This window comes from Cyprinus carpio, chromosome B7 (assembly GCF_018340385.1).
Source record: "Cyprinus carpio isolate SPL01 chromosome B7, ASM1834038v1, whole genome shotgun sequence".
NCBI classification, from domain to species: domain Eukaryota; kingdom Metazoa; phylum Chordata; class Actinopteri; order Cypriniformes; family Cyprinidae; genus Cyprinus; species Cyprinus carpio.
In genome coordinates this window covers 24,564,719-24,577,640 of record NC_056603.1, presented here as the reverse complement: position 1 = coordinate 24,577,640, position 12,922 = coordinate 24,564,719, and the positions used below count along the sequence as shown (strand labels likewise).

Here is a 12,922-nt window from a genome sequence, read left to right as displayed (position 1 = left end):
CAGTTTCCACAAAAATATTATGCAGTTAAATTGTTTTCAACACTGATGCACCACATCAGTATGTTAGATTGATTTCTGGAGGATCATGTGACACTGAAGAAGAAATTACATTTTAAAATGCAATAAAATAGAAAAGTTATTTTAACTTATGATATTTCTTAATATTTCTATTGTTAGTCATTTTTCTGTAAAAAAAAAAAAAAAATGCATCCTTGGTGAGCATAAGGATTTTTTTTTTTAAATCTTACCACAAACTGTAGTGTATAGTTAATTTCACAGACCTGTTTAATGTATAGTGGTTTTAAAGCAGCATAAACTCTAGGCAGAAAATTGTAGACTTGTGCTGTGATTTGCTGTTATCTTGTTTTCAAAAGGATTTGGCAGCGCTAATGAGGCATGTGGTAAATATGTGTTGACTCCCCACAGATCGTGTTGTCTGGGATCTTGGAGCAGGTGGTGAACTGTAGAGACTCTCTAGCACAGGAATACCTCATGGAGTGCATCATACAGGTACAGAAATATCCCAGCATCACTCATCATCCTGTTGTACTTGACTGTAGGAGTCTTATCTTTTAACATGCCCCACCTTGGCTTTTTCCCAGTTATTTTAAGTAGTAGCTGTGGGCATGGTATAGTTAATGCCCTCACGATTTTGCCTACACTTTCTTTTTCTGCAGGTCTTTCCGGATGAGTTTCACCTGCAGACGTTGAACCCGTTCCTTCGCTCATGTGCCGATCTGCATCAAAGCGTGAACGTCAAGAACATCATCATTGCTCTAATTGACAGGTGGCTTGTTGTGCCAATTCAGCTTAGACAGAGATCTGTTATTTATGTACTGCATTTATGTACTTGTTACACTGTAACAAGGACACCATAAAATAAAATGTAACCAAAGAAATGTATACATTTTAGCACAAGTTTTGGGCTTCTGTATATCGAGTCTTATCTGATTGTCGTCTCATCCCACAGATTGGCCTTGTTTGCTCACAGAGAAGATGGACCTGGAATCCCTGCTGAAATCAAGCTGTTCGATATTTTCTCACAGCAAGTGGCAACAGTCATACAGGTATTATAACATGCAGTGCCTTTATTGAAATATTGAGTAACTAAAATCTAAATGTTTAATGTTGCCTTCTTTTTTTTTTTCTTGTCAGTCTCGTCAGGACATGCCGTCTGAAGATGTTGTTTCGCTCCAAGTGTCCCTCATTAATCTGGCTATGAAGTGCTATCCTGAGCGTGTGGACTATGTGGATAAAGTGTTGGAAAGTACTGTGGAGATTTTCAACAAACTCAACCTGGAGCAGTGAGTATTAGTTACAGTGTTTTTCTCACACCATTAGGCAGATCAGCACAGTCAAAGCAACACCCACACTCTTTAGCACCGCTAGTGTGTTGATAAAAGATCCTTAGGCTTTTACTTGCTGGAGGATTTGAGTGCTTAATTTATGTATTTATAGCCTCATTTTGGGGTAAAGAAACTGTTACATGAGATCATGACTATAATAACTACAGAAACCAATATGCTGATCCTGATCTATTTTTGAGCTGTTGCACTTCTGCTCATAGTCACTGGTGGTTATACATGAATAAATATATTCAAATAAAACAAGACCATTTCATTGCTGGTTAAAAAACATTGTATGGGTCAAAATTATTGATTTTTTCTTTTATGCCAGAAACCATAGGATATTAAGATCATGTTCCATGAAGATATTTAGTAAATTTCTTACCGTTAATTAAAAACTTAATTTTTTATTAGTAATATGCATTGCTAAGAACTTCATTTGGACAATTTTAAAGTTTATTTTCTCAATGTTTTGATTTTTTGCACCCTCAAATTCCAGATTTTCAAAATCTCGGCCAAATATTGTCCGATCCTAATAAACCATACATCAATGGAAAGCCTATTTATCAGCTTCAAAAAAATTGACACTCGTGACTGGTTTTGTGGTCCAGAGTCAGATATTTGTTTATCTCTGAATGCCTTTAAAATGTACAACGCTTAAAAAACCCGAAGGCTGAAACTTTTGACATAACAAAGTTTAAATAGGGTCCTTGCATTGAAGTTCAGGCAGAAATAATTGCAGTTTAATTGTAGGGTTCTTCAAACCAGATCTGTTGAGGAATATTAATAGAATATAATAACACATTGTTACAGTAAGCACTTCATTATTATTATTATTTTTTTTTTAAGTATCATAGACAATAGGGTAAGGTGCTTTTTAGAGATGCACTGATCGATCTGCCAGGGATCGGAATCAACCGATTTTCCTCATGATCGCCTGGATCGGTGACCGGCCGATCAGTCTAACGTCTTTCTGATTTTGTACTGGTCCTTTTTGTTACCAGCGGCACAGGCGATAATGTCAGCCACGCATTCTCGCTCTCTTACACCATGTTGTGTAACAGTATATTGGGTCTGTGGATAAATTCTTAAAGGGACCGCAGTCCAATATTCCTGCCTGTCTGTCATGTTAATCAAAGTACAGAAGACAAAGAAAATCTTTCGACTTTTTCGACTCTTGACTGAATACGTTTTATAACTTTAATGGTAAGCATTAATTTGTATTTAATTACTACAAAGAAGACTATAGAAATTACCTTTGATAAAAATTTACATTTGATTACTTTAATTCCTGTAGTATTTCTTACCTGAATAAAAATTAACTTAACCTGAAAATAATTTCATAGCTTTCTTTATTCTATTGCATTTATTTGTGCTTTTGGTTGCAATTTTTTTTTATTTGTTCTTATTTTATTACTAACTTTTAATTAGTTTTTTCTTTTTTCTTTAATGAAAATTTGCATTGAAGAAAATTAGATTTTTGTTTGTATATGCTGTCAATTATATCTCTTAGGAAAAATAATCGGAATCGGCAAAAATCGGTATCGGCAGATCACACTAACAAAAAATTGGAAATTGGAATCGGCCAAGAAAATTGCAATCGGTGCATCTCTAGTGCTTTTGTTTGCATTTTCATCTTTTTCTTGTGTTAAAAGTAAATGTGATTGTTTCTTTGGTGACGTCCAAAATCTTACCAGACACCTAGCAATTTTGAGGGCGGATGGGATGCCACATAGACATGATGACTCACTGTTTGTAATCACAGTGAGTGACTGATCACAGCACAGGCCAGTCATGCTAAGGGCTTATATTTGTGACTAGCTGCCACTTCAGCACACGTCTGTTATGTTGTGGTGATGATTTTTGGTGTCATACCTCAAGACTTCCTATTTAAGACAACTGAAAGTTCTGTAAATGCTGGATTTGTTTTTTTATGGATGAATTGTATCGCTACCATCAACATCTTAGTGTAAATTTAGCATATAGCTATACAAACCATTTGCCTTTTAAAATGCATAGGGCTACAGTAGTAAGGTCACTCATTACAGCATCTGTGTACCAGCTTCTATTTGTGACTTTATGATTTCTTTTATGTCTTTTTGTGTAGCATTGCCACCAGCAGCGCAGTGTCTAAGGAGCTAACCAGGCTGCTAAAGATCCCTGTGGACACGTACAATAACATCCTCACAGTGCTTCAGCTCAAGCATTTTCCACCACTCTTTGAGTACTTCGATTATGAGTCACGCAAAAGCATGAGTTGCTACGTGCTGAGCAACATTCTGGAGTACAACACCACCATAGTGGCCCAAGATCAGGTTTATATCACATACAGTACTAAATGGTCAGACTGGTGATTTTTTTTTTCCATGTCTCAGATTTAATCCCAGTAAGATATATTACAAAAGTTTGAGTCTTGTAGATGTCTTGTATCTCTTTGTACAGTAAATAACATTGACTTTCATTACCATACAAAGGCATGGGGCAAGATTTTTTTCAAAAAAATTTAAACTTATGCTCACCAAAACTGCATTTATTTGATCAAAAAAACAGTATGTTGTTAAACATCATTACAAATCAAAAACAACTGTTTTTAAATGTAACATATTCCTGTGATGGCAAAGCTGACATTTAAGCAGCCATACCAGGAATATTCAGGATACTTTGATGAATAGAAATTGTAAAAGAACAGCAATTATTTGAACTAGAAATCTTTTGTAAGATTCTAAATGTCGTTACTGTCATGTTTGATGAATTTAATGCATTCTTGCTAAATAAAAAGTATCTCGTTGACCCCAGATTTAAAAAAAAAAATCTTGCTGACCAAAAACATTTGAATAGTAGTGTACAATGAGATACTTATCTAAGTCTGCTCTCTTCAGGTCCTTACACAACATTTATATTGGGTTAACACAGCGTTAAGTTTTTGCACATCACAAATGAAAGAAAAAAATCAGTTGCTACTTCTGTTTCCAGCTTGGTTAGCATAAATAACATCAATAATGCCTATAACCATAGCATGGCAAACCTCAAACCTGTGTGGTGAGGACCATAGTTTAATAGAGAAGACCCAGATTTATGTTCTTTCAGTAGAGCAGGGCTGCTAAACTCACAACAAATTTTTTTTATCTCATTAATTGAAATGCTTAGTTCAATTATGACTTAAACTAATGATACTTCACATACTATACTTCTCCAACAAAAATATTTACTCTTGGGTCATTTTGGTCAATAAGTATGTGGAAGAATACAAGAATTTTTGTGTTATCATATTGTCTCAGATGAGGTTGTAACGTTGGTCAAGTTTAAGTAGAAATACAGAAAATTCTTAAGGCTTCACAAACTTTCTAAATCCATTGTATTTCCTCTTTGAATATATGAATATGTAACCAATATTTGAGTCATTTTCTTCTGTAATAGCAAGTGACTGACAGGTTCAGGTGGCCTACTGTCGGTTTCCTCCTTTTCTTATTATTATGCTGCGTGCCATGGCTTTAGAGCACTGCAGATGTTTTTGATTGCTTTTGGCTTTAAATGGCGTTTCACACAAGCCAAGGGGTCTCTTCTGCCTGTTTTTTAAGGGTGCATTGTTAATTCTCCTTAAAATCTGTGACTCCTAAGGAAAAAGGTCAGCTACTGTATGACTCAGACAAGTGTAGCCATAGCACCGAGAGAGAAATATATTGATATTCCTGTGTTGAAGAAGGTTGGAGCTCCTCTGGCCTTTTCTAAGGACTGTACCAAAAAAGCACCATCCTTTCTCTCACCCACTCATTTTATCAGCAGTTGAAAAGAGAGCACAGAGTACATAACTGCAGCGAGGAACCATTTGAAGCCATTTAAATCTGTTTGCTGTAGGGCACAAAATTGCAAAAATAATGACTGGATGAGGCCAAGCTACAATTGAATTATCCAGGTCTGTTATAAAATTAGATGTTGTACTATTTCAAGTAGGAGGAACAGTTTTACATGACATTTTAAAAAGGCACATTATTGCTTTAGTGTGACCTAAAATCAAACTTTTAAAGTGCACTAAGTGTTTGCACTTTACAGGGGCAGTAGCATACCTATAGATTAATGGGAGAAAGTATTTTTAAAATCGGAAAAACTTGCCTGCCCCATAATACATCTAGTCATAGTTGGATGCTCTCTCTCTCTCTCTTTCCACAAAGTCATGATTGGTATACTTTAGGACCATTAAATAGCCTTCTGCTATGTCTTTTGCTGTGTCTTTACTATTTACACCCAGCATTCTAGGCATAATCTCATGGCTCTTTCCTTACAGGTTGATGCAATCCTGAACCTGGTGTCTACGCTGATCCAGGACCAGCCAGATCAGCCTGCCGAGGATCCTGACCCGGAGGACTTTGCAGAGGAACAGAGCTTAGTGGGCCGTTTTATTCATCTGCTGCTTTCAGACGACCCTGACCAGCAGTATCTGGTACACGTTCTTTCCTCTCTTACCCTCTCCTTTCATCATATGACAGAGCAAAGCATTGTTAGCCTCCACTCAAAGAATTTCATAAAAATGCACTGCTGTTAAGTGCTCCTTATTTGTGGGGAAAGTACAGCATGTTTCTTTGATCATTTCATGAGCACTGGATCCTGAGGAGAAATAATCCCCTTGATGAAACATCATAAGCAGATGACTGGCAATGTCGTGATTGTTTGACATCAGCCAAAACTGCTCTAATTAGCTCCCAGTGAAAGTTGTTGTATTCCGCATTCAATCAGTTGATGAGGTCATCATGCTGCTTAATGAATTATTCAAATCGATTCATCTACTCTTTGTTTCGTGCCTCCCACAGATTTTAAACACTGCCAGGAAACACTTTGGCGCTGGGGGGAACCAGAGAATTCGACACACTCTTCCCCCGCTGGTGTTCGCTGCTTATCAACTGGCCTTCCGTTACAAAGAGAACTCCTCCTCGGTATGGCCCACATTCAACCACGCAACATCCTACTCTGCCATGTCATTACCTAAAACAAAGCGCTTTCTTCTGTCTACATAGCAACCTTTAGAAGCAGCATATAACTAAAATGAAACGTCATAAAAGATTGATTTGAAATGCTCCAAATACGATGATCCCCTGAGTAATGGCAGCTATTCTCTTGAATAAAAATGCATTTGTACTGTGTGAGAACAGTAATAATGTTTTTATTATTTTACTGAATAGAAAAAATATACTGTGTTTCAGTAGACCAATTTCGGTGCAAACAGTGATGGTGTTTTTGTGGGCGGGGCCTGTCTTGTTGCAGAAAATGACCGTTTTATAGTAGCAGTCTATGGAAGCCATGGAATAAAATAATAAAATTTGTAGTTTGTGTGTCAAAAATATGATTTTTACCTCACAATTCTGATTCTCGTCATTCTCTCGTTTCCGCTCGTCTCAGAATCCTATTTATTTTATAGTTTATATCCCACACTTCTGGCTTTTTTTCCTCAGAATTGGAAACTGTTGAGTTAAATCAAGTTATAAAGTCCAAACTAAGACATATAAACTTGTATTTGCGAGAAAAAAGTAAGAATTGTTTGTGAGTTAAAATAGGGAAAAGTTCTGTAAAATGTTACAGAATAGTAGGCCTATTTCATGTTGTAACTGTAGGGCTAATACAATGCCTGTCTAAATATGTGAATATTATGTAAAGCTATTGTTTAGGGTAATCACAGCAGTTTTCATCCATAGCCTGTCCGTCTGACCATCTGTGTTTGGCTTCAAATGGCATATTTGATTACAGTATTTTATAAAAATATTTTGCATTCCTATTCTGACATCCAAAGGAACAATAATGCATTTTTTTATCTTATTCAATGGATACTTGTTTCGCTCTACTTGTTATCAGCGTTCTTCTGCCACCACAATGCTTGGAAAGTTGCAAGTGATGTGAATTGTGACGTCTACTCCAAATTGGTCTATAGAATAAAATAACTGAATCATGTATCGACATGATTTCTGACCAGAACAAAACTGGGCGAAAATTCATAAATTCAGTAATTCCTGCATATTCCTAAATTAAAATCCCTAAATTACTGCATATAACACATGGATAGTAAAAATTAACAGCACTTAGAAATACATTTGTTAAAATCCAAGCATAATTTACAGAGTCCTTAGAAAATACAGTTTGAAACCTTTGCAGTATTTTAGTTTTAGCATGTGGGACATACGTTTTGTAGGAAAAAAAATATAACTTTTAACTAGATGGAATTGGGACTTTTTATCAATTTGATTTGATTCGATTAAATTAAACATTTATTATATATATATATATATATATATATATATATATTTATTAGGGATGTCAACGATTAATCGACGATCGATTAATTGTCGATAAGAGATGCAATCGATTAAGGCTGCCGATGGTCGGTTAACCGCTTTAATGTTGGGCTGTGTGCGGCTCATGCGCAAAACACGTGCGAGCGCTGTGAGTGACGGTGAAGGTAGCAGTAAAAGCATCATCATTCATTCACAATGTACAAATTAAGCTTTTAACGTGATTTAAACTTTAAAGTAGCGTACATTAAAATAGAAACAACATAAAAGTTCTTCAACATAAAAAGCATATCATGCGCTTTGCAGGGCTGCGGGACACAGGACAGAAGGCTATCCTATTACTTGTTAATTCGTTCCTACGACTTATTAATTTGTGGCAATTGTCCATGTTTCATTAATTTTTGTTCCCTAAATAACCCATGATTTAACTAAATAAGGGAACAAACTAATAAATCGAACGAATTCCTAATTCATGAAATCTTTAATTTCCCTTCCCATGTTTACCACAGTAAGAGATGCGAAAACAGTGATTAAAAGTGAAAGATAATAAAATAAACCTGCGAAATTAGAGGACTGTGAAGATTTAGGAAAAGAAACAATGCCTATATGTTATTGAATTTGTGGAAATTCGTGACTAACCGGCAAACCAGAACAAAGCCGCGTAAATGAAGGCTATGGGCTCGAGCGCATCCAGAGCATGGTCACACATTTTCCTATTATTCCTCTAATAAACAAAGCTTTTATACCACACTTGTCATAATCAGAGCGTATAATTTGTAAATAAATAATTGCTGGATTCAAAACAGAGATTAATAGGCGCTGTGACCGACACTGACAATACGTTTTCCCGGAACATTCAGTGATGTCACTAAACGGTGACGCCATCGCTCACAAGTTTCTGCATGGACCTCACTAGTGCACAGGTTCTCATGCCCTGGGACAAAATATGATGCTTTTAGGCAAATGTATAGCCTATATAAGTAATAGGCCCAACATAAAAATACCTTTTTTTTTTTTTTTTTTAAATATGCGAAATAAATCCGACTTAAATAATTAAGATAACGGATTTAAAACAGAAGTTTGGCGGCGCTCCATAAGTTCACGGGAAAAAAAGGATGGACAACACATTCTGTTCGTTTGCTTTATTTTACAAGAGCACAAATCTTCTGTTTTTAGTGTGTGTGCGCACAAATGAAAGTAAACACTTTTGCGGAAAAGTTTTTATTTATTTATTTTTTTTATTAATAATGTCTCAGCTGTTTCGATCGCGCCGGAGCCTGCTGCACACGTATATTCTAGCGATTCAAACTTACATCGCAGTCTGTTCATTATCAAAATAAAATAGTCAACTAAACATTTAAAAGGTTACACTGGTCAGTTTAAATAGACCTTATACCGGTTCACTCTGCTGTTATGCCAAGGACGTTTTTGCTCATATGAAGAGGATGATCTTTTCCGTCTATATGCGAATGCGTACAAGCCTAGTTAACATTATAAATAATAAATAAAATAGTTTAATATTCAAATACATTGCAAATATGGAAACATTTGGATTTGTGCCTAATGAGACATATGCAATAACCTCCAAATAAATCTAGCCAAATCCGCGCTCGCTCGTCCTCGTCTGCACACATGCACTGTCACTATCTAATGCACTATGTGCCGGATTTTTAAAAACAAATAGGCCTACCGGAATGCAAAAATTAAAAATCTGACATTTTATAGGACATAATCCAGCAGGATCAAATTAATGTGAGCAACAGTGTTTTGCTGCAGCAGCGCCGATGTAGTTCACTTAATGTGCAGCGCAGTCACACGCGCACCACAGTTCCGTTTGGGATAATTTTATTTTAAATACCATAATGTCATTTGAAAACATTGCAATTGTGTTTTAAAATACAACAACGAGCACCACAAAATCATTTAAAGAGGCGCATTCAGCGGTCTCCGTGCGGGATAGAAAACAGTCAACAAACTAAAATTACCTCAAAAGTATTGCGCGCTCTCTTCATTTTATGAAATCATCATAATCACATCTATTCATTTTATAATCCTGCTACTAGCATTTTTTTCAGACTAAAACCCCTTTAATTCAAGTGAGAAAGCGTTGTGTGTGGGGGGCTTTGGCACATCCTGTCATGCCGGTGACTGCGTGCATGCAATAGAGCATTTTGCAGCATTATGGTTAACGATTAATCGATTAATTGATCGTTAATTTAAACGACGATCGATCATGGAAATAATCGAAATTTGACATCCCTAATATATATATATTATATATATAATATATATATATATATATATATATATATATATATATATATATATATATATATATATATATATATATATATATATATAATTTTTTTTTTTTTTTTTCAGATTTTAGGTTGGCAGCTCACTAGATTTGGTAACTGAAGCCCCTGAGTAATCACACACCTATATAAAAGATAACCTTCTATAAATCAAATGCTGTAATTTGCATGGTAGTTCTGACATAGCTGTTTGTTAAATAATAGGTCAGCAACCCATCTGTTGCATACAGAAAAATTTGAATCATTAAATTAATGAACTGTAAGGTCATGAAAACAGTGATAAGCATTCCTTCTTAGAATTCTTAGTAAACCCTTTAAAGGTTTTCGTTTGGCATCCATAGTGAGGAAATGAACATACACCTTTCCTTTCTCATGGAAGTTTCCTTTTCTCATGGACACGGCTGCAGAAGCCTCATCTGCCGTTTTTTCACACTTATGAAATGCACTCGCATTAGAATCAGTTTATAATAGAAGAGATTTTTTCACATATATGTCAATCTTTCTCTTCCACAGGATGATAAATGGGAAAAGAAATGTCAGAAGATTTTCTCATTCGCTCATCAGACCATCAGTGCTCTGATCAAAGCAGAGCTGGCCGAGTTACCCCTGAGGCTCTTCCTTCAGGGGGCTCTGGCAGCTGGAGAGATCGGCTTTGAGAACCATGAAACCGTTGCCTACGAGTTCATGTCTCAGGTGGAGCAACATTTTGATTAAAAGACTGTTAAGTCACTATCAAGATGAGTAACGTGTTTGGATTCTTATCCTTGCCTCTCGTGTTCATTACTATTCACAATGATACAGTAATAGCCTGAGAGCAAGACTAGATCAGAAGAATATTGCCTTTCATTCACTCACTCTCACACCCAACACTTTATTTCTGAAATGCCTTTAATTTTGCATGTGTGTGTCCCGGCCTTCTCCCTGTATGAAGATGAGATCAGCGACTCGAAGGCTCAGCTGGCCGCCATTACGCTGATCATTGGCACGTTTGAGCGTACGCGGTGCTTCAGCGAAGAGAACCACGAGCCCCTGCGTACCCAGTGTGCCCTGGCTGCCTCCAAACTGCTGAAGAAACCAGACCAGTGCCGTGCCGTCAGCATTTGTGCCCACCTTTTCTGGTCAGGACGCAACACTGACAAGAGTGGAGAAGAGGTTGGTATATGTCTTCCACAGTTTAAAGGACCATTGAAATCTAAAATTGGTTCCTTTGTGACAGTAAATTAGACTGACCTTAACTTGTAATTGGATTGCAGGTTATGTAAGTCTCATTGAATAGTCTTGAACAAAGGTATGACCTTACAATGAAATGGCACATAAGGCGCCGACAATTTTCAAGTGTCTTTCTGTGTGATCTCAGTTTGTTATTGTGGGTGTTTTGGCAGAGAAACATGCTATTTTAGATATGAAAAAGAAACTTTCAGTGGAATATTCGGGTATTTGGGTATTTGCTGTCATTTCGGAAGCTTAAAGCTTTTCTAGAGGGTTTTTATATTGTCAAGACGCTGTAGGTGGAAGATGTTCTTATGAGTCATTGGAATTGAGGTGAGAATTGAGGGTTAATGAATCTGCCAGTGATTGCAGTGAAACTTGGTGATTCATTTTAGAAGAAGCATTTTGTGTAGGCTGTACACAGTTTGTTCAGAATGCGATGTCCTCACTGCTTGTGCATCTTGACCTCTCATGTACACGTGTGAATTTTTGAGGTTGTTCTTTGGCTCCGTTCACACTACTCCGTTTTCTAAGCACGCTCTCAAAATGCAGGTGTAACTCCTGAAAGTTTGTCAGGTCAGTTAGAAGACTCGTCTTAACAACCGAATTCTGCATGTGAATGTTAACCGTAATCATCAAAGGCAGTTTGCCAGTTTGAGGACATGCAACAAGAACAAGCCCAGTTGACATTGGAAAGCAACGAGCCAACGAGGTCATGGAGCTCTTTAGATGGATCGAGGATTGTTAGGTCCAGTAAAATCTGCTATCTCTGATCCAGCTCGTTTGCTGGCTTCCTTGGCTGCAGCATGCTGTATTTGCCTGCCAACTGGCAACCCGGGGTGTAGAACTAGTGGGATAATTGGCAGTGGACGGGATCATGCAGGCCAGAATATAAACAGAAACACTGTCCCGGAATGGATATTTCTACATACAGTATCATGGCTGTAGCACTGTTTTCTGAGAAGACTCTATTTCAACTAAGCATGTTTTCTAAATCTCTGAAAACATTATAGTTGTTTTATACTTCAGTACAGTAAATATATTACATGTTATTCCTTTAAAACTGCTCCTGTTTCAAAGGGTTTAGATGTTATTTGTGTATAGTTGTGAATAAACATATCTGCAGCAGTTGTAAGTCATATTATATGCTATTAATTTATCCCATACTGCTAGTTTAGCTGTAGGGGGATCTGTTGCACTCATAGTACACATGCATCTATTACATACAATAGACATTCTTGGATTCAGTCCTAATGATTTTTTGTGAGTTGATACGTGGCCAGCTCCTGCATGGCACCAGTGTGCCGTTTTGCAGTGCAGAGCTGTGGCTGTGATCGCCGTGTGTTCATCTTTCTACTTAATATTTATCCTTCTTTAAAGAGTGCTGCAGGTTGTCACGCTTGGTTTCATCACTCCAGAAGGAGCTGCTTGTTTGGACATTTTTATTTATTTTTTTAGGAATTTTGTTTAGACAGGTGTACTGCACACATGCTGATCCCTACAATCACTCTGAGGTTTGTGGCATATGTTTGTTACATATTCAAAGATAAAGAATTACTGAATGCAGGTAGTATTTGAAAGCTTTGCCTTTTAATTGTTAGACAGAACTTTAAACCAAAGACAGTAAACTGTTAAAGAGGGAAAATTCAGCATGAGTTCTCTGCGCTGTTAAAGGGGTCATATGATGTTGCTAATAATAACATTATTTGGTGTAATGTAATGTGTTTATGCGGTTTAAGGTTTAAAAAACACATTATTTTCCACATACTGTACATTA

General features: G+C 36.7%; 1 protein-coding gene across 2 annotated transcripts in view; it reads left to right on the top strand.

Moving 5' to 3' along the window:
* LOC109056288 (vacuolar protein sorting-associated protein 35) overlaps positions 1-12,922 on the top strand; it is a 29,291-nt gene that overhangs the window by 10,741 nt on the left and 5,628 nt on the right. For both annotated transcript variants that reach the window (XM_042728103.1, XM_042728105.1), the window contains exons 7-15: positions 427-510; positions 678-787; positions 971-1,067; positions 1,156-1,304; positions 3,454-3,661; positions 5,629-5,784; positions 6,152-6,274; positions 10,450-10,628; positions 10,848-11,088. In XM_042728103.1, the coding sequence (XP_042584037.1) occupies positions 427-510; positions 678-787; positions 971-1,067; positions 1,156-1,304; positions 3,454-3,661; positions 5,629-5,784; positions 6,152-6,274; positions 10,450-10,628; positions 10,848-11,088 (1,347 nt within the window). The remainder of the gene's footprint in view (positions 1-426; positions 511-677; positions 788-970; positions 1,068-1,155; positions 1,305-3,453; positions 3,662-5,628; positions 5,785-6,151; positions 6,275-10,449; positions 10,629-10,847; positions 11,089-12,922) is intronic.